A 26,199-nucleotide genomic window follows, 5' to 3' on the forward strand; every position below is an offset into this window, starting at 1 on the left:
CTAGTGAAACAAGAAAAAGATCAACTGCTTCCATCTCACTTTGTATCCCTTACAAAAAGGTCTCATTTATACAAAATAACTGAAATGCATAAACATACATCTTAGACCAAAAAAGATGTTATTACCATGCCTATGTCAGACATAATCACTTTGGTATTTAGCACAGAATTGCCAACTGCTCTTCTGTGGAACCAATCAACCACAACAAAGCACTTGAAATTGCTACCAAATACACACAGATTATATACTGGTTGTCTAAGAAGAATATAAAAACAGAGAGCTAGTTTATGTTGCATCTATTCTGTAAACATGTTACCCAGAAAACCTAATACAGTTATTGTGAGTTCATAAATTACTTCGATATAACAATGAGTCTTTACTTAATGCAAATCTACTTCCCACGAAATACATGTCTAGCAGTGCTAGCCTGAACCTAAGTCTCTGGAAATGCTGCATGTGGCAAGCATGCACCTGCAGTCCTAGCACTTCTACAATGAGACAGAAAAACTGCCCAGAAACTTGGGGACCTGTGAGCCTACAGTATGTGGCACAGCAGTAGCAGGAACAAAAAAGATCTTGCTTCAACAATTTGGAAGACAAGAACAAACTCCTAAAAATTGTGCCCTGACCTCCAACTAATGCATTTTGGTATGTATGTAACCTACACTCTCACACACATATTCACACAAACAAAAGATGAGTAAATGAGTATTTTTTAAAGTAAATATTTTCAATATTTCAATAGTATATGCTGGGTGGGGGGAGGGGGGGGGAGAACACCTTTAAGCCCAGCACTCAGGAGACAGGTGGGTGAATATCTTTGAGTTCAAGGCCAGCCTGGTCTACTAAGCAAGTTCCAGAAAGCCGGGGTTACAGATAAACTCTGAATAGAAAACAAAAAAAAATAAAATAAAATAAAATAAAAGAAGCCTAGCATTTTAATATATTTGATTCAACATGTTCATTAGCAAAACTTTATTCCTCATACTAGTCATTCTTGCTTCATAATTTCTTCTTTATGTATTTATGTTTGTTTGTTTGTTTTTCAAGACAGGGTTTCTCTGTGTAGCTTTCACTGTCCTAGACTTGCTTTGCAGAGCAGACTAGCCTCAAACTCACAGAGATTTGCCTGCCTCTGCCTCCCAAGTGCTGGGATCACAGGCATGTACTACTACATCGACCTTTTCATAATTTTCTAACAATACGGATCAGGCAGTTTATGACAAGCAGAAAGAAGTTCCATATTCATTAAGTGAAACCACTGTATCCAATATATACCATAACATTGAAAATTGTTCATATTTTATAAAAGTGGATGTGTACTATCTCACAACACAATAATCTAAATGTCAGTGTACTAACATTTGTAATTTCCATATTGTTCACAAAAATATAAACTATCCTGAATTAATACAGACTATTATGCTTCAAAATTAATGAGAAAAGTCTGTTTTGTTTTAACATCCTGAAGTTCAGAACCAGAATACTGAAACCTGTAAATTCAAATGCACAGAACTATATTTGTATAAAATAAATGAAACATTAAAAAAGAAAAAAAAAAACCTGATTTTCAAAAGGCAACAAAGAATGACAAGATACAAAATACCATTTTATCCTTCAAAGAAAACACAATACTAAATTTATCGTTGTAAACTTCAAATCTCTGATCTGACTAGTGATTCCGTTTATGACTGCATTCTTCCTATTTTTAGTACTATACAAAAAATAAGAGTATTATACAAAACTGTACTTCAAGAATAGCCAAATATGGGCTGGAGAGATGGCTCAGTGGTTAAGCGCACTGCCTGCTCTTCCAAAGGACCTGGGTTCAATTCCCAGCATCCACATGGCAGCTCACAACTGTCTGTAACTCCAACATCTGACACCCCCACAACAACGGACATAAATTAAAATTAAATAAAATATTTTTTAAAAAAAGAATAGCCAAATATTCCTGTTTCTATTACTTTTATAAACTAGTTTTGCATTAAGTAATGATTCATTCTTATATCTAAATAATTTATGAACTCATACAATCACTTGACCAGGTTTTCTGGGTCACATGTGCACACAGTAAATTTTACATAAATTCTAAAAACTAGCTCTCTATTCATGTTCATCTTAGACAAACACTATACAAGTTATGTGCCTATAAGTTATTAAATCCTTGATTTGAGCAACCTCTAGTACCTCAAGTCCACTCAGAGCCCAGGCTATGATTACATACTTTTGGTATAAATCTGTATCCTGGGTTAGAAGTGCACCTGAATAGCATATACAAGGCCCCTGATTCCACTCCCAGCATTGTAATAAAGTCAGAGACAGATAAAAGTGTTTGAAAGTACATTCTACTTTTTTTTTTTTTTTTAATTTTAATGAGTACTGATGTTTTGCCTACTAAAAGCTCCGTCTACCACATGTGTGAGTTACCGACAGTTGTGAGCTGCCATGTAGGTGCTTGGGATTGAACCTAGGTACTCTGAAGACCAGTCAGTGCTCTTAACTACTAAGCCATATCTCCAGTGCCCCCATCCCCTGTTCGATTTCTTTTAAGAATGCACTGGCTCTAGGTAATAATCTTTCGGTTATGAAAAGGCTAATTTCCCACAGAACACAATAATAGGGAAATACAAGTTTTTAAATAAAATATTGTAAGAGCAAGCAAAACACTAATAATGATTTTAATTACTAAATATTACTACTAGCTATTTAATGCTGGGCCACACTGTATGAGTCCAGCACTTTCATTAAAATAAAAATAGCCTGTTTGTGGTGGTGGTAGTGGTGGCACACACCTTTAATCCAGCACTCAGGGCAGAGGCAGGCAGATCTGTTTGAGGCCAGACAGAGTAAGTCCAGGACAGCCAAGGCTACACAGAGAAAATGGGTTTAAAAAGAGTATCAAATTTTCATGAAAAATAAAAGTTATGAATACCATGTAGAAATCTGGCTAAGTCTTTTTTTTTTAAAATATGGAGTTTATTATATGAGCATGGGGGGAGAAGAAGGGCATGAGAGAGAAACAGACAGAAACAGACAGAGAAAGAGGAAGAGAGAAACAAGAGCTGGCTAAGACTTAAGTAGGTCATTCATGCTGTACCCACCAAAGTTTTGGGCTTTTTTGTTTTGTTTTGTTTTAAAAGCAGATACATAGCACATTAATCAGATTTCTTAACTTTACTCTGTTAGATAAATTATGCCTTCTATTTGCTCTTCAATCTAAAAAGAAGAATAATTATGGAAAATGGAAGTGGTGGAGAGCTCTTATTAATATGCTAACATCCTACAAACTTGGGACCAGGTAGGCAGGTAGGCATGTTCAAAAGAGCTTTCTTACAACATCTTATGTTTGTTCTTATTTACTTCTCCAGGAAGCATGTGACACATAACAATTTTACAAGCATTAATTTACTACAGTTAAAGAAAAACTAAGCCAATGACCAACCTATGAGGGCAATTTATACATGAGTGTAGTTTCAATGAAAACATTTTTTTAAAGTGTTGTTTTTCGTGAGGACAACGTCAAGAGTGTGATTTAGCAGACTGTTTCACTGAGCTACATTTATACTATTTTTAAAGAAGAGTTCCTTCCTGAAAAGCAAAGAGTAAGAGCATTTTGCTACTTTCCATTGAGTTGGCTTCTCAAAGTGTGTGTTAGGGGTTTGGGGAGTCCCACCATTTTTACACCATGATTTTTTTTTAAACAAGACCAAATTCATGAGTTTTAAATAAGACTATAGTAAAGACAAAAACAATAAGCTGGCTATACTTCCCCCAGTTTTATCTACAAAGATTTCATGAGCACAGCAGTACAATTCTATCAGCATTAAGATTAAAGGTATAAAGCCAAATACTATGATCACTGCTTTACTGCAGTGAAATAAGCAGATACTTTTAAAGAAACATCACAGGTTTGAGTAAGTGAGATGCTAATACTCAATGTCAAAAAAAGGCATGAGACATCCCCGGAGAGTGGGCCGCTAGGTCGGCCGGTGTATGCCGGACTCTTGAGGCCGCACCATGATCCTCACCGCTGCCCTCATCCGAGGCCGCATTCCAGGCAGGCAGTGGATCCGGAGGGAAGCACCGTCAGCCGCGGACCCCATGTCTTTCCAAGCGAAGCAGAACATGCTCCTCCGCTGCCTGGAGGTGGAGGCGGAGAACCAGTACTGGCTGAGCATGCCCTCCTTACATGACAACGGAGCAGGAGTTCGGCCACGCCGCAGGATGGCTTTTGAGGCCATCAAGGCGGAGGCCACTTCCAAGTTCCCCAAGCACAGATACGTTGCAGACCAGCTAGACCATCTCAATATCACGAAGAAATGGTCTTAACCCGGACCGCTCACTCTACAAGTTTATAGATACAGACTGTGCTGGCCTTACTTGGTCTTGGAGCTGAAAAAAATGTATCTAACAATGTGACCCCTTCTACCAGTATCTTATTAAATCAGATGTGATTAATAGTTGTTTCATAAGGAATATTTGGGACTCTACCTAGGCATTTGACTCACGCCTGTAATCTCAGCCCTCGAGAGGTGGAGGCAGACAAATTTTTGCTGGTGTACATAGTAAGACCCAGCCCCAGGAAGCCAAAAGAAAGAATTTGGGGCTCTAACCTTGCTACATAATTGTCGATCTATTGTCAAGTTTTTGTTTTCCTGGCCTCTAACTTGCCTCAACCCTGCATGTCTCCAAGTACAGGACTTAAGGCTCCCTGACTTTCTGTAAAATGTGGTTTTATTTAAATTTTTTTGCCTCACAAGTGCTGGTATTAAAGGCACATGCCACCATACCAAAAAAAAAAAAAAAAAAAAAAAAAGAAAAAGAAAGAAAGAAAAGAAAAAAGAAAAAAAGAAAAGGCATGAGAAATTGGAGATTGGTTGATACTGAAGATATCTGAACAAACTCAAGACATGTATGTGTTTGAATCTACATGAGTGTGTAATATATATATATATATATATATATATATATATATATATATATATATATATATAACTGTATACATGCATGGTCCCTATCTCTGTTAAAGGGGCCAAAAACTAATGAGGGCGTGTGTACCTAGTACACAAAACTTGGTCCCAAGGGACATCACCACTTCCCAGGACTTGACTTCAGTAGATAGTACAAGCTAAGCCTGTTATCAGAAAGTGATAAAAATTTCCAGAATGACAGTCATCGTATCACAGGGACCAACAGCCAGTACCTGGCACGCCTGTTACCCAACAGGTCAGAAGACGGCCATTGAACTGGAGTTACAGGTGGCTGGGAGCTTTTTATGTGGGTACTGAAAATCAAACCCAGGTCCTCCACAAGAAAAGGTTCCCTTCTGTCAGAGGTCTAGGGGAAGAGTAATAGGGCAGAAGACGCAGGGAGGGTGGGAATGGGAAGACACAAGGGAGAGGATAACATTCAGGATGTGATCTGACTAAATTATAGTAAATTTTAAAGTACTGGTTGCTCGTCCTTTCCCAGCCCCTACATGGAGACTCCGGCCATTTGTAATTCTAGTTCTAGAGGACCTAGCTCTCCCTTCTGCCTTTGTGGACACCGGGCATGCACAAACGCCTTGACGTGTACGCGGCAAAGCACTCATATACACTTCAAAAAACAAGAGTGCCTGACCTAATGAAGACTAAGAGTAGTACTTCAGTAGTAATCTAAATAAGACATTAATGAAAAGAGGGATTATACAGAAAACATTTTAACTTTCCACAGTATTTTCACCTCACTACTTACACAGAACAACAATTTGGAATGCCTAGTTTGGTATTCAAATACTATTTCTATAAAAGAAATATAACGCTAAAACTATTTAAAATTCCAGTTTGGAAAAATATTCAAGACGTTTTAAAAATTTTGCTCTGGTATCCATGATCAGATAGTACAGAGAATAACATTGAATAAAGCCAAGAACGAAAAGCCAATCAAACTGACTTTCATCCATACCAAGAGCAGCCAGAACACATTTGGCAACGCTTATTAAACTGCTTGGATTGTCAATCTACCAACTGTAAACAGACAGCCATGAGTTTTAGCTTTTATACTCCACAAGCACTCCTCCTCCTCATCACACCACTTACAGTCTTTTATTCAGGCGTCATATGCATTAACATCTCAGATGTATAGTTTTTAGAAAACACCACCACCTAGATGTCTGAATCCTAAAATGGTAGGTAAATCCTTAAACACAGGATAAAAGCAACACTCAGTAAATACATTAGACAAAAAATACGCTATCTGCTAAAACAAGCGCTGTGTGGAGGAACATTTGTTCTTGGGTGAGCTGTAGGAGTACTTGTCCTTTAAAGTCTCTCCAGTTACAAGATTCTGCTTTTAAATAGAGAATCTACATAATTTCAGAAAACAAAAAAGAATTTATAAAATATAAAGCTATACAACTTTAAAATTGCAGGCTCATATAATTGTAATTTTATAATACAAATGATTAGTATGTACTCTTTATTTATAATGAGAAATAAATTTTAATCCAATTGACTAGAAGGTTATTATCAAGTGTCATACTGAATGACAGAAGGAAAGAAAAAAAAAATTAAGTCCAAAATGTTCCTTAGATAAACAGGCAAAAGACAGGGCCAGATGGGCCTTGTATTAAACTACAGAGAAACACTTAAATGTAGTGATAGAAATATTTGAGAATCAAAACCACAATTAATCTTACATTAGTTTCTGCAAAGATCCAGAAGCAATCTTAACTGCAAAGCAAAGATGGCCAACATTCCAAGAAAAACGTAGCCTTCAAAGCACTGAAGGTAATTTTTGCTGATAATAAAAACATTGCCTTAGAAGCAGACAGGGCTAAGTAGTTGAATGTAAAGTGGGAAGAGTAAGAAATTATCTCTGTAAATCAGCACATGCATGACAGCTGAAAATAAAGGAGGCAGGGAAATGGTAGACAGAAATCAGAAACTGGTTAACATTTCATGAACAAAAGCACCACAATTTCCAAATGATCAATTACTAAAACCTAACCAAGGTTACTTAAATCCAGTAATGTTCAAGGCTAATTCTTAAAACCCCTTTATTTTCCTGACTAGCAAGTAACTAGTTGCTTTTTGTATTCATTGACCATTTTGTATCCATAAATGTACATGCACCACATGCATGTCTGGAGCCTGCAGAAGTCAGAAGAGAGTGTCAGATCCCTCACCTATTGGTGCAAGGAATCCAACCTGGTTCTCTGGAAGAACAATAACGCTCTTAACCACTGAGCCAACTCTCAAGCCCAGCAAACGGCTCTCCCCCACGCCCCACAGAGTTTCTTTGTGTACCCCTGCCTGTCTTGGAACCCATCTGTTGTCCAAGCTGGCCCCAAAATCACAGAGATCTGCCTGCCTCTGCCTGGGATTAAAGGCATGCAGCACCACAGCCCGGCACAAATGGCTTTTTAAAGCCAATATGTCAAAAAAAGTTTTAAATCAGTTTTCTTTACCCTTTTTGTTTTTCTGTAGCATGTAACCTCCTAGGCCGCCCTCAATCCTAATATAAACAACTCCTGCCTATATTCCTGGTAAGGTAGAAACTGTATGGATGACACGTTTAATAAAGTTAACGCAAGGCTAGAGAAGACGGGTCAGCAGTTGGAAGCACTTGAAGATGGCCTAGGTTTGCTTCCCGACAACCACATGGTGGTTCAGAGCCATCTGTAACTCTAATTCCAGGGAACCTGACAAACTCACCTCTCCTCTTTGGGCAACAAGGCATGAGTGGGAGTACATACATGCATCCAGGCAAGACACCAATACACATAAAATAAGTATTTTTTAAAACATTTTAAAGAATATTAATGCTTCTAATATGAGGTGGTAAAGAAAAGGAAACTGTATCATTAAAGTGAAAAGATGTCCTGTATGATCAAGAAGCCATGGACAAAAATTATTAGGACTGAATAAATGATTAAACATATTGAAGACAGGGCTGGAGAGGTAACTCAGAGATTAAGGACTTCCAGAGGTCCTGAGTTCAATTCCCAGCAACCAAGTGGTGGCTCATAACCATCAAAATGTAATGTGATGCCCTCTTCTGGCCTGCAGGTATAAATGCAGGCAGAGCACTGTATACAAAATAAATCTTTAAAAAAAAAATATACTGAAGATAATGACAACCAGATTTCTCACTGTAGGCAAAGAGAAATAAAATGCAAAACCATTAAGGGCAGAATGAACCTGGTGTTGAACCAGAAGTGAAAGTATCAGTGTGAACTTAGGTTCTATAAACTAGGTATGCAATTATATGTAAAAACACAGCATGAGGAGGGGAGACAGAGATATGTACATCAGAAGCAGAAAGGGATCACCTAGCATGAGCAAGGCCCTAAGTCCATAGTCTTTAACAATAAAACAACAACGAAAAGAATGTGTGTGTGTATATATATATTTTAACGTCTAATAATTCACTCTAAAGGAGAACACAATATCTCCTCTAGTGTTCCTACGAAAAACATGGCAACTAAATAGAATCAGAGGAAGCATTGAACAAACGCAAGTTGAGGCCACTTTACAACTGCTGAGAACATTCACTAACACCCAGTTCTCTCCTAAGATATCTAAAAGATAGTCTACATAAAAATTCCTTGGATAGGCCAGGCGTGGTGGTGCACACCTATAATCCCAGCACTCTGGAAGCAGAGGCAGAGGAGTCGCTGTGAGTTCGAAGCCAACCTGGTCTACAAAGTTCAGGACAGCCAGGGATATACAAAAAAACCTGTCTCCAAAAAACAACAAACAAACAAAAATTCTTTGGAGAATTTAGTCTTCTGTGAATCCTAATTACTCATATAAAGGGGTGGGGGAATACTTATTTAAGTCTCTTAGGGGAATAAAACACTAGAACTACTGTTACGAAGATGCTTCATTCACATTACATCTTTCAAGTGTGTGCAAATCCATAGCTTTTTAAACTAACAAATAAGATCAGCAGTAATTTCCTTAATTTTTCTGATACTATAATAGCATGTCCATCCATACAGCAGCAAATAGGTCTACTGCTGACTTGTTTTCCATGACCTGATTTACTTCAGGCCAGATAAATTACTTCAAAATCAGGTCAGGTACATGTACATTATTATCTTTTTAAGCTGTGTGAAGGGCAAAGCAGAATCTCTCAAGATTAGGTTTAAAACTAAATTTAAAAACTGAGCACAGCGCTGAAGGTATGGCTCAATGGTAGAGTGCTTATCAAGGATGCATGAGGCCTTGGGTTAGATCACTAACACTACAAAAACACAACACTACCAAAAAATTAAATACAAATAAGCACACATGATGAACTCAACTAAATACTTAAGTAACATAAGCAAAAAAACAAAATTATCAAAGGAGCTGTTTTGTTTTGAGATAGGGTTTCACTTATATGGCCCTGAATGGCCTAAAATTTTCTTTGCAGACAGAGACTAGCCTTAAGCTCACAGAGATCCATATGCCTCTGTTGGAATTAAAGGCCTGTGCCACCACACCTGGTTTAAAATACATAAATAATAAATAAACAAATAAATGAATAAATAAAATAATCAGATAAGGTCTTTGCCTATGTAGCCCAGTCTGGCTTCAAACTCACAGCAAGTCTGTCTCAGCCTGGTGTACCAGGTATGACAGGTTTATGCCACCTTGCCCAGTTTCTGACCAGCAACCCTTAGTAAAATACAATCTGAGTGGCAAAACATCACTCACTATTTGCTGGTCCCAGTAACAATCATTAGTAACATCACAATATGCTTGTCAAATACAAAATTCTGTCACATCAGGGTTTCAAAATCGCTCAGCAGGTAAGGCACTTACTATGCACATCTGATAACCTGAGTTCAATTCCTGGATCCCATAATTGGAGAACTAACTCCAGAGTTTTGCCCTCTGACAGGTACTATATATGAATGGCCTCACCCCCAATACACTAATAATAATTTTTCAACTCTGCTATGCTAAATTTAAAGTAAAGCTATCAATATAAACTTACAGCTTATTTTTCAACACATTTTCCTAGCTGTCTGATGACAGGGCCTAACAGCAATGAATAAAGTTAACACTCAGATATTCTCAAAAAGAACCAAGAGTCCTAAGACAAGTTAATTCTTTAATAGAAAAAAGAAAAATACATGATGAATCTCAGTCATCTTATGTGCAGGAAAGCATAGAAGTCCTCAAAGATGTTGGGGTTACATAAAAGAAAACTGAGAGCTAGAATGGTTTCTACTAGCCAAAATCTAAAACAACTATAGCACATAAAGAAAAGCTGAAATTTATCACACTACATTTACTAAACTTTTTTAAAAGTTTATTTTATATATGTTTTTTAAAGGAATACAAATGATGTTTTGATAAACATGTACACAGTGAAATGACTAGTACAAGTTAATAAATTAATATACCCATCCCTCTGCAATTATTTTTTGCAGTGTGTTAAGAGGGACTAAACCCTACTCTTTTAGTAAAATTTCAATATACAATAATAACTGCACTTCTGTTACATAAGAGACTTTAGATGTACTAATTCTGCTTCGCTGTATCTTTTACCAACATCTCCCCATTTCCTTTGCCTCTGTGCAAAGGAATAATAAAGGCAGGCATGTTGGCATTATTCTAGTTTGACATTTTACTTCTTTTAGATTTGCCATAAAAGTGATGTAATGCACAGAGTGTTTTACTATGTACAATGCTAATAAATAATAGTTATTTAATCTGTCAATGATAGGGGAGAGAGACTATAGTATTCCATTTACTAAATATAGAATAAACAAATGGAATTTTTTTTAACCAGTCTGCAATTGTCAGTGTAAAACAAACGATAGAGCCGGGCGTGGTGGCGCACGCCTTTAATCCCAGAACTCGGGAGGCAGAGGCGGGCAGATCGCTGTGAGTTTGAGGCCAGCCTGGTCTACAAAGTGAGTCCAGGACAGCCAAGGCTACACAGAGAGACCCTGTCTCGAAAAACCAAAAAAAAAAAACACAAACAAACAAACAAACGATGGCAATAGAGTTTGTGAATGTCTGGGTAACAATGTCCCCATAAGTTTATATATTTGAATCACCAGGGAACGGAACAGTTTGGGAAGGATTATTAGGTATGGCCTTGTTGGAGTACGCGTGTCCTCCTTACAATCTCAGCCTACAATTTATGGATCAGATATGAGTTCTCAGCTACTTCTTTAGCACCATTCCTGCCTGCCTGCTGTCACCCTCTCTGCGATAATGATAATGAAATAACTCTTGACACTGTAAGCAAGGCCCCAATTCAATGCTTTCTTCTCTAAGTTGTCTTGGTCATGGTGTCTCTTCACAGGAATAAACAGTAACTAAGACAAGGTTCAATACTAGCTGCAAACAATAGTAAGTTAAAAAGCACAATACAAAGCTGGGAGGTGGTGAAGCACACCTTTAATCCCAGACTCGGGATGCAGAGGCAGGAGGATCTCTGTGAGTTCGAGGCTAGCCCGGTCTACACAGAGTTCCAGCACAGCTAGAGTTGTTACATAGAGAAACCCTGTCTCGAAAAACAATAGAAGAAAATGAAATGAAAAAGGCATACTACAGAATAGAATATTCACATGGTGTCAGAATAGTCCTAATTAAATTAATAAAAGGGGAAATGTGCCTTTGTTTTGAGCAAAGCTCATAATCTGAACCTTTGTTAGTTATTCAAACAATATTGAAGGCTAAGAATGCAGGGACTGGAGAGATGGCTCAGGGATTAAGAGCACTGTCTGCTCTTCCAGAGGTCCTGAGTTCAGTTCCATGTCAACAACCACATGGTGGTTCACAACCATCTATAATGTGATCTAATGCTCTCTTCTGGCAGAGCACTGTATATATAATAAATAAATCTAGAAAGAAAGAAAGAAAGAAAGAAAGAAAGAAAGAAAGAAAGAAAGAAAGAAAGAAAGAAAGAAAGAGCGCCAAGAATGCATAAACAAGGCCCTAGGTTCTCACTAAATCCTAGTGTGGAAAGTAGGTGGGGATAAACATAAAAATATATTAAGAGTGGAATGACCAAAAATTACAGAACTTCAAATGTAAAGAAACATAAACAATTATCACCAGTGAAGCTCTAAAAAAGTTTAGCCTAAAACTAATACAGGATCTAGATTTACTAAGTTACAGCTTCCTAAGCCAATAGTAAAGAGCAAGTTAAATAACATCAAGGAAATAAGTAGATAGCTTCTAAATGTGCAACAGTCCTAAGGACAAGTAGTATCACAGCCTAATAAAGATAGGTGAAAGTGAATTCTTTTTACATAATTATCTATTTAAAAAATAAGGTCTATGTAAGAACAAAATATTACCAAACTGCTACAAGATTCTAGTTCTAAGAGGGGGAGGAAACTGACGACATTCTGAGAGCTTCTGATAAAGATAGAATATGAATTAGGCATTTAGAATTTTTTAAGTGTTTGTTTTCTTGTGTGTTTTAGTCTTATAACTAGATGGCAAAACGCTAGCTAAAAGTAAATACATGCAGAGAGATATGGGGTTTCGTTGCTCCTTCACATCTTTTTATATATCTGAAGTTTTTCACAATAAAAATTTTGGAACACAGAATAAAGTAGAATACTATCAATCATCAGGTCTCAAAGTATAGGCCACGGACATTAGTGATCTATCCAACTCTTTCAGGAGACTACAAATTCAAAACTGTTTTCATAATTACAGTCTTGGTTATTTGCCTTTCTCAGTGTACTGAAATTCCTACAGATGGTGCTGAAACTACAGTTTGAAGGTGTCCTGGCAAGAACCTGTAAAACTTTCAAATTATACCTGTTCTCATCACTGCCAAACTATAAATATCAGCTTCATATAACGCCCAAGAAGAATTATCAATTTTATTATATCTCAATGTTCTGTGTGACAAAACAAATGTGCATAGAATACTTCCACATACAGCTTTATGAGCTGTGTATATCTAGCTACTTTTTTCAGAAAAAAATTATTTTCAAACCAAAAATTTAGAAGAAATAATTTTACCTTTAGTTTTATAAATCTCTGTAAAGTCAGGCTTAAAAAAGACACTTGAAGTGTTGGTGTGGTGGCTCATGCCTTTATAATCCCAGCACTGGGGAGGCAAAGGTAGATAATTCTGTGAGTTTAAGGCCAGGACTACCTGTGTGAAACCCTAGGGGAGCAGAGAACAGCTGAATTCTCTTGTCTTTGTATTCAATATATTTTGTCGTGCTATACTGATTGAAATACTTGAAGAAAATCTAAACATGCTATTCAAGTGATTTTCAAATATATTATATATATTTGGTGTACTACACTAAAACTTAAATTTGAGTATTTTTTGTTGTTGTTTTGCCTTTTTGTTTGTTTTGTTTTTGATTTTTCAAGACAGGGTTTTCCTGTGTAGACTTGGCTGTGCTAGTCCTCACCACTGTATATCACGGATAGCCTAGAACTCAAGAGATCCACCTCCTCCCTCTGTCTTCCAAGTGCTAGGATCAAAGGCATGCCTCACCACCACTGCCCAGCTAAATCTGAATTTCTTAAAAGATTCACCCATGTCTTTGAGCCTTTCATATTGTTACATTAGAATCTGTTGCTTCCTCTTACATTTGAACATTCATTTTACCCATGCATGCTTTAAAACCTTATACCTTGGCTATTTCGAAAATACTAGTAATCACTCTGAGTTATGCAAATCTCTCTAAGGTGACACAATTCATTATTTTCAATCAAAAGTTCATGTTAATATCATCATCCAACCAAAAATTTTTGTCTGTACTGGAAGCAGTCACATTCATAGTAATAAATGAAGTTCTCCAAAATCTTAGTTTTTTTTTTTTTTCCTCATTGGCACTAAATGCCTTAAGGGAATTAATTAGCTGACAGTGATAGCCTCGTTTTATTCCTTTACACAGATATCTTTGCAGAACCAGGCAAATCTCTTTTGAGTTTGAGGCTGGCCCGGTATACAAAGCAAGTTCCAGAACAGCCAGGACTATTACAGAGAAACTCTGTCTCAAAAATAAACAATCACTCAAAATATATTTAAAAAAAAAAAAAACTAAATAAAACTATAAAACCCTCAGGGAAAAAAAATTGTTTTTGAAAACCTACACTGAATTTGGCAATGAATTCTTAGCTATAACATCAAAATCACAGACAACAAAAGGAAAAAAAATAATTGGGCTTCATCAAAATTTTTAAATTTGGCGAAGGGGTAAGCAGCAAGAAGAACTAAACAAAATAAGGAATTCCTTTTTAATTAGATTTCACAACTTTACCATATACAACATTGCAAATTTTAAAAAAAAGAACAAAACAAAAAAACAGGCTCAAAGAATATATATCTCAGTGAACTTTTATACAGAATAGATCAGAACAGAAATTCAACCCTTTCTCAATTGGCTCAACTTCAAATAAGGGAGAATTTTTTTCTTTCTTTCTGAGACTGTATGACTTCAGCTGATATTATACATTCTAATCTAAATCCATCTATTTTCCTACTATTTTTATTATAGTTTTTTTTTCACAGCTAAATAGTATTCACACAGATAGCTATAGAGAACTCACAGAGATCCACCTGTCTGCCTCCCTGAGTGCTGGGATCACAAGCGTGCGCCACTACACCCGTCTTCCACTCATCATTTGATGAACAACTAGGCTGATTCCAAATTCTTTGCTGAGGTGAATAAAGCAGCAATGAGCACGGGGCACAAATATCTCCACAGCAGCGTATGGAGTTCTTTGGGTATATGCCAAAGAGTGAAAGAGCAGGGTCAGATGGTAGCTCTACTTTTAATTTTTTTTGAGAAATCTACTGAACTCTTAAAACAATAAAAAAAAAATTCTTAATTTAAAAAAGGGCAAAAAGACTCAATTAGAAACTTGTCTGAACACATAAAAACTGGACATAGCAGCACATGCTTATAATCCCAGCATTGCAAAGTGGATGATCCCTGGACTTTGCTGGTCAGGAGCAGTAATCTAGCTGAAACAGAATTCCTAGTTGAGTGAGATATTGCCTCAAAAAGATAAAGTAGAGAGCAATAGAGGAAGATACCTACTATGGCCTTCAGGCATCCACAAACATATGAAAGCATACAAACACGTTATATATATATATCATAGTTAAGAACCAGCCTAGTCTAAAAAGTGATTCTGGGATAGCCAAGGCTACACGGAGAAACCCTGTCTCAAAAAAGCCAAAACCAAAACCAAACCAAACCAACAACACCACACCAAAAAATAAATGAAGATCAAAGCAGAACTACTTTATACCTATTATGCTAACTTTTTTTTTCCTTCTTTCTTTTTTTTTGGGAGGTGGGGGGTAATAGGATCTCATTATGTATCCTCGGCTGACCTTCAACTCACTATGGAGACCAGGCTGCCCTCGAATTCACAACAATTTGCCAGCCTCTGCCTCTCAGCTGCTGGGATTAAAGGCGTGAGTCACCACAACCAGCCTACAGTAGCTCTTATCTAATGGTAAATGTTGGCAAAGACACAGGGGAAACTGATACAGCCTGTATTGCTGATAAGAATATAAAATGGAACGCAACAGTTTGCATTACTGAACAAGCTAGGCGATTGCTATGACTGTAAGTAGGTATCTAAAAGAACTGGGGAGAAAAAGATTTAAAAAGACAGACACACAGAAGACTCCCTGACTTACATATGTTCAATCTAAGAATGACATGAAAACAACTGGAATTTAGTAGAAACTGAATTTTGAATTTTGGTCTTTTTCTGGGCTAGCAATATATAACAGAATACTATTATAAGGCAGAACAGCAACAAGCTCCAGCTCCCAACCAGCCTCTTGATGTCAGTTTATGGAAAAAATGATTTTAATGCCATGCTTCGATAGACAGACACAGACAGAAGAAAGAAAGACTGAACATTGTAATTTTTTTTGTACAATGGTATATTGGTTTTTAAAAAAAGAAAGAAAAAGACTTACAGATATCCTGTGAGAAACATTGCCACAATGGCTTGCTGATAAGTCTCAGTAAAAAAAAATTAAGGGTTGAGCCCTCTAATGGTAAATGAATAATTTTTTTTTTAAAATCACCAATAGTAGTAGTGCTTTACTTACCCGTTTGGGGCCACTAAAAATCTTTCTGGTATTTTCCTTGGATTTATCTCCTTGTTTACTTATGGGCTTCTTCACACTCTCAGGCACACCAGGCAAGTCCTCTGTAAAATCCAAGTTTTCTGAAATAGTAATCAAAACTAGCTAGCTTTTTCTAGTATTTCAAGTTATCAGAAAACTTAAGGCCTTTTAAAAAACATAATTTTGGAGAAAAAAATTAAAGGATTAAAAGCAGTAACGGCTGACAAAATACTCGGTTATAACCCTCACTCTGTACTTCAAAACCTGGCTGTTACATATGAGTGCTAGTTGTATTTTGTGTTTACAGCAAACTCAGACATTTTCTCTTTTACTAAGAATCAGTCTTTGTAGCTAGCCCAGGCTGGCCTGGACTTCACTGTATGGGCTCAAACTCATGGCAATCCTCCTGCTTTAGCCTCCCAAATACTAGAATTACAGCTATGCATCACCATTCCTGGCTTAAAATTTTTTCCAAAATAATATTTGGACTTCATAGATTGTGTAACTGGCAGCTATATACAGATACTAACTATGATATATAACTTACAAACTCATAAAAACATCAAATTTATCTAAATTTCACATTTTTCTAGATTTTAAGTTCACGAAATCATGTAGCCTTAAAACAAACAAACAAACAAAACAAAAAACAACAACAAAAACTTGCTGGAAGCCAGTTAGGCAGAGCTGATGTAGCAGTCATAATCCAAACCCAGGCGGTCTTGTGTCAATGATGTACACTTCCAGTAACCACTGCATGTGTTTGTGCTAGCTGAGAATAGTGCTTTGATGCAAGATACATAATGTGCTCTGACTCTCAAAGGTCAAAGACATCCTAGTCATAGTTCAAAGTGCGTAAGAGGCTGCTGGCTTCTACAAAGATAACCACTTCTTTTAAATATTAGATTTATTTTATATATATGAGTATTGTGCCTATATGTAAGTATGTAAACCACATCTGCCTGCCAAAATGATAAGGCATCAGATGCTCGAGAACTGAAGTTATGAATGGTTGGAACCATGATGTGGCTCCTATGATGTGAGCCTATGCACGAGCAACAATCATGCTTAACCACTGAGCCAGCTCCCCAGCCCCAAATTTAAAAAGCAAAATCGCTAGGTGTGGTGGCACAGCCCAATACTCCCAGCTTGGGAGGCTGAGTCAGGAGGAAAACAAAACAAAGTTAGCTATCTTTGGCTAGTACAATACAGTTCAATGACTTGTGAGTATTCACATAAAAACTACTGAAGGATTAGATTACTTTCCAAGTGGTTATAAACATTGTCTTCTAACTTAAAATAAGGAAGGGAAGACATTTCTCTACCTCAACTTTTAAAACTGATTACTGGTTCACACATTATATCAAGACTCAACTACAACTTGGTGCTTCTCATCCAAGTGTTCTCTAATTTTCAAATGTTATTCATTATCAACTTCATTTCTCCAAGTGAGTCTACTTTTCACATTTCAGAATTTAAATTCTATTACTCCAAGATGTAAAAACAGAAGTTGCAAATTTCAGCTGAAATAACTTGTTATACAAGTAAGCTTTAGAAGTCAAATAACAGGGCTGGAGAGATGGCTCAGCAGTTAAGAGCACTGATTGCTCTTCCAGAGGTCCTGAGTTCAACTCCCAGCAACCACATGGTGGCTCATAACCATCTATAATATGATTTAATGTGTACTGTATACATAATAAATAAGTCTTTAAAAAAATAAATAAAAGTCAAATAACACCTGGCACACACCTTTAATTCCAGGTGGCAGAGGCAGGCTGATCTCTGTGAGTTTGAAGCCAGCCTGGTCTACAAAGTCTGAGACAGCCAGGGTTACACAGAGAAACCTTGTCACAAAAAACAAAGAAGCCAAACAAACTGCACCATGACAATAGTGCAGATACTGTGCAGCATTATATGCCAGGTCTCAAGTGTCTTTCTAGTAAGGCTGCTGCAAACTGCAATCGTCCAGAAGAGGCTCATGACAGCATTTGATAAATTTTGGATGTACTTTTTTTTTGGGGGGGGAGGGGTAAACAGGTGTGAAGAGGCTCAAGAAGATCCTGTTTTGATTCCATTTTAAAACAAAAGATGAATCTCATCTGGGGTTGAAGGTGTAACTCAGTGGCAGAACATGTCTCTCCTGTACAAATTAATTCCCAACACCAGAAATAGTAATTCGAATCAAACAAACTATTTTTAGATCTATGAAGTTAAGTAGCAGGTAGTATCAAGTATGATATACTCTATTTGAAACTCTTAATTCACAAATACTATGGAAATTCTAATTCACCATAATTACCACGTCTATATCCTTAGCAGGACAAAAGCTTTTTTAAACAAACCAATCTAGAAAGGCTGTATTTGGTTGAAAAACCCTTTACTCCAGAAGCTTCCACAATTCCTCATCCTTTAAGAGTGAGTAACTACTCTACATATAACCCCTGTCAAGTAAAGGCTTAGTTACAGCAGAGCTAAGCTATTTTATTTATTTGTACCTAGCTCTCACTAGACTCAGCTCCTATAAGACCTTATCATTGAGCCAACAATCTTGAGACAAATTTTCATTATTAAAAGAGAATACTTAGCTACTAGTACTTTCAATCTTATAAAACCACAATTTAAGAGGGTTTGAGAATGTTTTAATTTTTCTTATGTTGTGTGCTACTTACAAAGGGTTTAATTAATTTGAGTATCTCCCCCATTAAAACCATCTATTATCAGCACAGTTCTAAATGTTCAAAATCTATCCTATGTCTGCATTGCATTTAGATTTTCAAAACTAAAACAAGATGTTTGGTACCTTTGCCCTAAAGACTCAAGGATTTAAAATTCTCATAAATTCAAATGTGCTGGCCTAAGGTTGTATTTCAGTGATAGAGCTTGCTTATCATATGTGAGGCCCAGGCTTGGAAGCCAATCTGAAATGAAAAGCTTTAAATGATAGCCACCAAGTTAACACACGTAAGACTCCCAATCTACCATACACCTTAAGACCTAACCATTTAGATATGAAATGTTATACCTGTGCATAAGGCAATCTATGGGTTCTAAATAGATGCTTCTACTTAAGTGTAATACAACAAATTAAGCTGGAGAGATGGTTTAGCTGTTAAGAGAATTTGCTGCTCTTCCCAAGGATCTGAGTTCAGCTTTCAGCACCCAGGTCAGACAGCTTACAAGCCTAACTCCAGCTCTAGAGGACCCAATGCCTCAAGCCTCAGAGGGTACTTGCACTTCCACCCACACTCCCATGTGTTTAAGACACGTATGTCTATATATAATTAAAAATAAATCATAATATATATATAAATTTCAAACTAAAACTGAGTATCAAGGTGTCTAGCCTTTGATTAAAGCTTGAAAAACAAATTATAATACTAAATTTGTATTATAATATTATACATACATCTTACAATCTTACCTGCATTATTAGTACTAGACTGACTATCCGGGGAATTATCAATGCTTTCAGGAGGAGGCTGCAGGGAAGGTGTCGGCGCTGTTTTAGTTCTTTTTTTGTCCTTCTTTCTTTCCACTTGACAGTCATCATCATCGTCATCTTCACTTTCACTGAGATCGTCAAAGCCAAAATATTTAATTTTGTAATTAGAACTTCCAGAACCCCCTTCATCACCTCCTGTCTCATCATGATCTTCAAAACCAAAAAATTCAAGTTTAACATCTTTTTTGGATTTAGTATTACTAGGTCGAAATCTAGTAGTGGTCTTGGAAGTTGCAATATCTGCCTTTTTTCTGAGCCGGCCAGCTTCTCCTAAATCTGCAGGAGTGGATGCCGTGAATTCATCCATACTCCGTTCCATAGTATCCTGGATGGTAACATTACAAACTGACAAGCAAGATGGATGTAAAACAGTGTAATCTCTAGTCCGTCCAACTGTTCCTCTAAAACTGGTCCCACAACTTACACCACCTTTCTTTGCCTGATTCAGGCCATCTTTACTTGATTCACTGTTTGCTTTGGCTAAGGCCTGACTGGTGCCATCCATTAGCTTATCGAAGTTTGATGCTCCCTGTGAAGGTTTCGCCTTATTGGCCCTACAGTACGTCCTACAGTTGCTTGGCCTAAGAACACTTTGTATAATATCTTCTTCAAAGGTTTCATTTAGATTTTCCAATCGATTTTTTAAATCCTCATCCTTCATCTCCAAAAGAGAATCATTATCCAAACTTAAAATACAGTCTTCTGATCTGATATCTTCAAAGTCATTATCCCACTCATATAAACCAGTTCTTACAGATCCTTTGACTGGACAACTTTCAGGTGGAGATTCTGATCTTTTCCCAGACTGGGAGTTCCAGGTATCATTTGTTTCCTTAATTTCATCAGCTTTATATTCAGAAGTCACTGCGGTTTCTGCATTGGATTTCCTAGTACTTTCTTCAGCGTTTTTGTGGAAATGGTGACTATTTTTTTCATGTTCTTCACTAAAATTCTCCACTTTATCTATAAAAATGAAAATATATCAAGTTAAAAACATGAATGTCATCAGTATGCAAATTAACAATTAGCAGGGCTATCTGAGCAATAATGCAGAATGATACTGAAATAGCTGCAATAATTTCAAATTTTAAACACACACACACACACACACACACACTAAACATTTGCTCTTCTACCCGTTCAGTATGTACAGCTACCATGTCTCTCAGCACCCAACCCTCTTAAAACTGTTATGCTAGGGCTGGAGAGACGGCTCAGAGGTTAAGAGCACTTACTGCTCTTCCAAAGTTCAATTCCCAGCAACCACATGGTGGCTCAAGACCATCTATAATGTGATCTAATGCCCTCTTCTGGCATGCAGGCATACATACAGACAGAGCGCTGTATACATAATAAATAAATAAATAAATAAATATTTTTAAAACTATTTTTAATATATTTTATTAATTTATTCATATTACATCTCAATTGTTATCCCATCCCTTGTATCCTCCCATTCCTCCTTCCCTCCCATTTTCCCCTTACTCTCTTCCCCTATGACTATGCTGAACTCAGAAAAGATTCTAGCATTATTAAGAAACGTAGATGACACTTATACTTTCAAGTAACTATGCTAAAATTAGGAAGTATTTAGTAGAATTTAAACCCATGTAACAATGAATGAAGCCCTTTCAGAGGCATTTGTACTTAGGTGAAATAGGCTGCTTATACGACATGTTAGTTTTGGCTAGTAACCTGCCTGAAGGAAGTTTCTCTAGCTATTTCTATATTTCTTCTAATCCTAAGAGCCACATAATAACATGTAATTCTTTAACAGTGGCTCTGGTACCTATGTGGCCTACAGCGCTTTTTTTTTAATGAGCATCAACCAGTATGGCATATTTAACATGACTATTTTATATGTAAGCAAGTCGGTTTGTTGGCTTATATTTTTATCATATAAAGCAATTAATTTTTTACCTCCCAAGTAAAAAATGGCAATATGATTCAAACTAATATCATGATTTCTTGAGCATTTATTAATGAGTAAACACTGGCAAATACAGGCTCTATGCCAAACAATACACTGTCTCAAGACGAATACATCTGAACTTAAGAAAAACTATTTACAAATCTTTTGTTTTGAGACAAGAGTTTCAGTATGTACCTCTTGCTGTCCTAGAATGCATAATATAGACCAAGCTGGGCTCAAACTCAGAGATCCACCTGCCTCTGCCATCCAAGTGCTGGGATTAAAGGTGTGAGCCACAACACTCAGCTTATTTACAAATCTTATTGAACACATTTTCAAAATACAGTCAAAAGAAATGATTTACATGGATGGATTCACTATATAATTTTTGATGCTACGCAATGAGTTTAAATGTAATTTAACTTTGTCACAGGCCTGTAATCTCATCAAGAGGATTCCAAGTTCATGGCAAGCCTGGGAAACTTAAGACACTGATTTAGGAAGTGTACTAGTTTAACTCAGTGGTAGAGCATCTGCCTAACATGAAGCCCTAAGTTCAATCACTAACAATCATTCATTTAGCTAAGATTCTTATTTAGGAGACATCTAATACATAACCAAAGTGTTCGTTCTATTCTTATATACTTTCCTCACTATGGGCAATGAATGAACTATAGTTTTCTTGTCAGAAAACCAATCAGTAATCCTAAAAAAAGCTAAAAACCAAAAGCTGACATGTTACACTTTCAAGGGTCATTATAAGCAAAGTCAAGTCTAAAAGTAAATCTACTATTTCTATAAATGAAAAGAGCACTGATAACTGATTCTAGGAGTGTGATACTAAGGTTAAGCTAGTTCTATAGATCTCTTGCAAAAGTCCTAACTTTTGGGAGTTTTCCTGAAAGCTTCAATTTACTCCTGTGTTCAACAGGGAACCATTTAACTTATTTACTTCAGAGTGTTGAATGAATTACTGGGATAAATGCTTCTTTAGTAAATATCTGGTTGCTTAAGCTACATCATACATGTCTGTAAGACTTAACTAAGTTAAACTGCCTCATTTTTATTGATTTGTGTATGTGTGAGTACACATGTGCCATGATGCAGTGAACCATCTCTCCTATCCTCAACTCATTTTATAGTTGTTTAGTATTCCACTATGGAGACTTTGTGGGGATGATTAATGGTGTTGTATTATGTTTTGGTTTTGAGATAGGATCTCGCTATGTGGCACTGGCTGGCCTAGAACTTGCTATCTAAATCTGGCAGGCCTCAAAATCATATAGATCTACCTGTGTCTGCTGAGAATAAAAACATATGCTACCACTCAGCATGTTTTTGTTTTGAGGCAGTTTCCCTTTGGAGCCCAAGATGGCCTCAAACTAGTGATCTTCCTGCTTCATGTGCATTAATATCTGGCTTCTATTATCTTAATATTTCTAAAATAAAGATCTTCTGTTTGAGGTATAAACAACCTTCTGATTTAAGGACAGACCTAAAACTAAACTTTATTATAGTTTTAAAATCATTAAGTTTATTGGCCTCATTTCTCCTTTACTCAGACTGTGGGTTGTGGTTATGCATTTCAGAAGTTGCCTTTATGGGATTTAAAGAGTAGCTGCTGCTAGCCTATGTTTGTAAAATTGCAAGAAGGGAGAGTGGTAAGAAGTTCTGTAAGGAAATAGTTTTACATGGCACAATAGTATACAATAAAACCAGGCACAAACCCTTACATCAAGGCTGGGTGAAGCAACCCAGAAATAGGAAAAAGGTCCCAAAAACAGACAAGAGGGTCAGACAGCTCCATTCCGACTGTCAGGAGTCCCAGTCCCCCAAAACCCAACCACAGCCTATATGCAGAGATGCAAAGTACCCAGCACAGACCCAGTTGGCAATTGCTTCTGTGAACCCTACCTAGTTGATTCAGCAGCCTGTGCTCTCCTGGTACCTTTGACCTCTCTGGCTCCCACAATTACTGCTACCCTCCCCACCCACCCCCATCTTCTGGGGGGTTCCCAAGGGACCTAATGGTGCTGTCCAACCTGGGTTCCCTCTCTCTCTGGATGGTTAGTTTTTATGTCCAGTTGATACAAGGTAGAGTCATCTGAAAAGAAGGAAGCTTGACTGAGAAAATATCTCCATGAGATTAAGCTGTAAACAAGGCCTGTAGAACATTTCTTAATCAGTGACTGCTATGGGAGGGCCCAGGCCATTGAGAGCCTGGGGCAGACATCCTAAGTTCTGTAAGAAAGCAGGCTGAGCAAGCCATAAAGAATAAGCCAGTAAGCAGCGTTTCTCCATGGCCTCTGCTTCCAGGTTCTGCCCTGGTTTCCTGATGGACCAAGATGTGAAAGAGCAATTGAAATAAATCCTTTCCTTCTCAAGTTGCTTATGGCCATGATGCTCCAACACAACAACGAAAACTCTAAAACAAGCAAAATGTGCCCACTTGTAAACCCAGCACCCCACAGGCAAAAGCTAGAAGATCACAAGTTTGAGGCCAGTTGAATTAAAAAGCCAGACCCTCTGCCAAAAAGAGACAAATTGTGCAAGGGAAGGCAGAGAGAGAAGAGAAGATAGGGAAAAAGAAACAAAACGAGTTTTTACGTAAAGGCTAGGCATTAATATTTTTATAAATTGCTTATATAAATAAAAAATTCTCTCTAACAAAGACATCAGATTAGGGATTTGAGTTCCAGCTATTGTCACTTACTGGATAAATGACTTTAAGCAAATCACCTTAAAGACTAGTTTTTCCTAAGAAAATAAACTAATAGGACTGGAGAGATGGCTCAGCAGTTGGAAACACTAATTACTTCTCCAGAGGACTGTTCCTAGCACCTACATAGCAGTTCACAACTATCTATAACTCCAGGATCCAATACCCTTACACAGACATATATGCTGGCAAAGCACAATACACATAAAATAAATTGTTGGGTTTTTTTTAAAGATTGGAATAGCAGAATTTATTATTGAAAAGAAAATCAACTAATAAAATCTGCCTCAATGTCATGATAAATGAATGAAAGACTTTGTTTGTTTTTTTGAGACATGATTTTTCTGTGTGCCCCTGGCTGTTCTGGAACTTGTTCCGTAGAGCAGGCACTCAAACTCAGAGATCTATCTACCACCTTCAGCTAAGAGTAAAGGTATGCACTACCACTTCCTCCATCTCGAAAGTCAATGGTTTGTTTGTTTGTTTGTTTGTTTGTTTTGAGACAGGGTTTCTCTGTGTAGCCTTTGCTGTCCTGGACTCACTTTGTAGACCAGGCTGGCCTCGAACTCACAGAGATCCGCCTGCCTCTGCCTCCCAAGTGCTGGGGTTAAAGGCATGCGCCACCTCACCTGTCCTGAAAGACAATATTCTTAAGGGTAGCTTATAGATCACAAATTACCATAGCTACCAAAAACTATCCCACAGAATAAGACTTCTCTATAATAACATTTTTGTACATGTATGCTACCAGGGGGTGAAACTAGGGCCTTGTGGATATAGGGCAGATGTTCTACCAGTGAACTGTATCCCTAGGCTTACCTTTTATTAAAATTCTCAGCAGAATCTTAAGCTGTAAATTCATCAACACTGTCCTTCTATCCCATATACCACAGCTTTGTGCAAAGAACCCAAAACTACATTCTAAGGTCTGCAATTGTTATACAAGCTGGAGTGTGAAGATTAGAGGTGTAGAATTCTCTCACTCTAGAGCATCTCCGGAGGAATGGAATAACCAATCACTGGATCCATCTTCCTACCACTGTTTGCTCTCAGCATTCTTTATATCCTTTAAGTTTTTTGGATTTGGGTTTTTTTTCTTTTTTTGCTTGTTTGTTTTTTGTTTTTTCTACACAGGGTTTCTCTGTGTAGCCTTGGCTGTCCTAGACTCACTTTGTAGACCAGGCTGGGAGTAAAGGTGTGCACCACCACGCCCGGCTAAGATATTATTATTTTATATTTTGAGACAAGGTTCTATGTAGTTCAGATTAGCCTTTAGCTCCTGATCCTTTTGCCTCCACCACTCAAGTGAGAGAATTACACGTGACTTCTCCCATGCCCAGATGATTTTTTACTTTTCCCTTTTCAACTTCAACCCTTTCATTTAACAAGTCATATTACATAAAAAAGTCCTACAGATCACTAAGTTTAGAGAAAAGTTAGTATTTAGTAAAAAATAAAATATAATAAATAGTTAACATTGTAAGGCTTTCCCCCCTTTTGTAAGTTATTAGTTTTAGAGGCAGTTAATTTAGTGTAGAGAGTCCATTTCTAGCATCTTTTTCAAGTAGTTTTTATTTTTAATCATAGAATAGATTCCTTTTTTAATCTATGGTTTAAATTCCCATAACCTAGCACAGTAAAATGAACCAAAACGAAATCCAAGGAAACAAACATAAAATCTACATAGGCCCCTATCATCTACATCAGATATTTAATGTCTTTTAATTTTCGCTTTTCCAGCATTTCTGGGTGCTTCTGTTAGAATTCTGTGACAGTCCACCTATCTGTGATGTCACTACTTACCTGCCACGGGGGCGTGGCCCTACCCAGGGCCATATAAAAGAACAGACCCTCCATGTTCATGCTTGCGAGCGTGCACGTGCTCTCTCTCTCTCTCTCTCTCTCTCTCTCTCTCTCTCTCTCTCTCTCTCTCTCTCTCTCTCTCTACCCCCTCTAGATCTCTCTACCTCCTCTCTCTTCTACCTCTTTATTTCTCTC

The 26,199-nt window shown here is 37.2% G+C and overlaps 2 protein-coding genes across 5 annotated transcripts in view; one reads left to right on the top strand and one right to left on the bottom strand.

Moving 5' to 3' along the window:
* The window catches only part of WAPL (WAPL cohesin release factor), a 68,599-nt gene that overhangs the window by 28,297 nt on the left and 14,103 nt on the right, over positions 1-26,199 (bottom strand). For 3 of the 4 annotated variants that reach the window (XM_084796797.1, XM_084796795.1, XM_084796798.1), the window contains exons 3-4: positions 19,490-20,533; positions 16,051-16,169 (exon numbers count right to left, since the gene is read on the bottom strand). In XM_084796797.1, coding sequence (XP_084652923.1) covers positions 16,051-16,169; positions 19,490-20,533 — 1,163 coding nt within the window. The remainder of the gene's footprint in view (positions 1-16,050; positions 16,170-19,489; positions 20,534-26,199) is intronic. The other variant, XM_084796796.1, reaches the window with a different exon arrangement.
* Positions 12-4,825, top strand: LOC311605964 (large ribosomal subunit protein mL63-like). The gene is made up of 2 exons (XM_084796842.1): positions 12-1,065; positions 2,898-4,825. The coding sequence occupies exon 2, from the start codon at positions 4,021-4,023 to the stop codon at positions 4,330-4,332; it is 312 nt and encodes a 103-aa protein (XP_084652968.1). The 5' UTR covers positions 12-1,065; positions 2,898-4,020; the 3' UTR covers positions 4,333-4,825.

This window comes from Acomys minous (genome assembly GCF_964271855.1).
Source record: "Acomys minous genome assembly, chromosome: 9".
In the NCBI taxonomy this organism is placed as follows: Eukaryota; Metazoa; Chordata; class Mammalia; order Rodentia; family Muridae; genus Acomys; species Acomys minous.

What these genes read in the sequence shown, in the direction of transcription:
- LOC311605964 (XM_084796842.1), top strand. Translation starts at nt 4,021, where the DNA reads ATGATCCTCACCGCTGCCCTCATCCGAGGCCGCATTCCAGGCAGGCAG.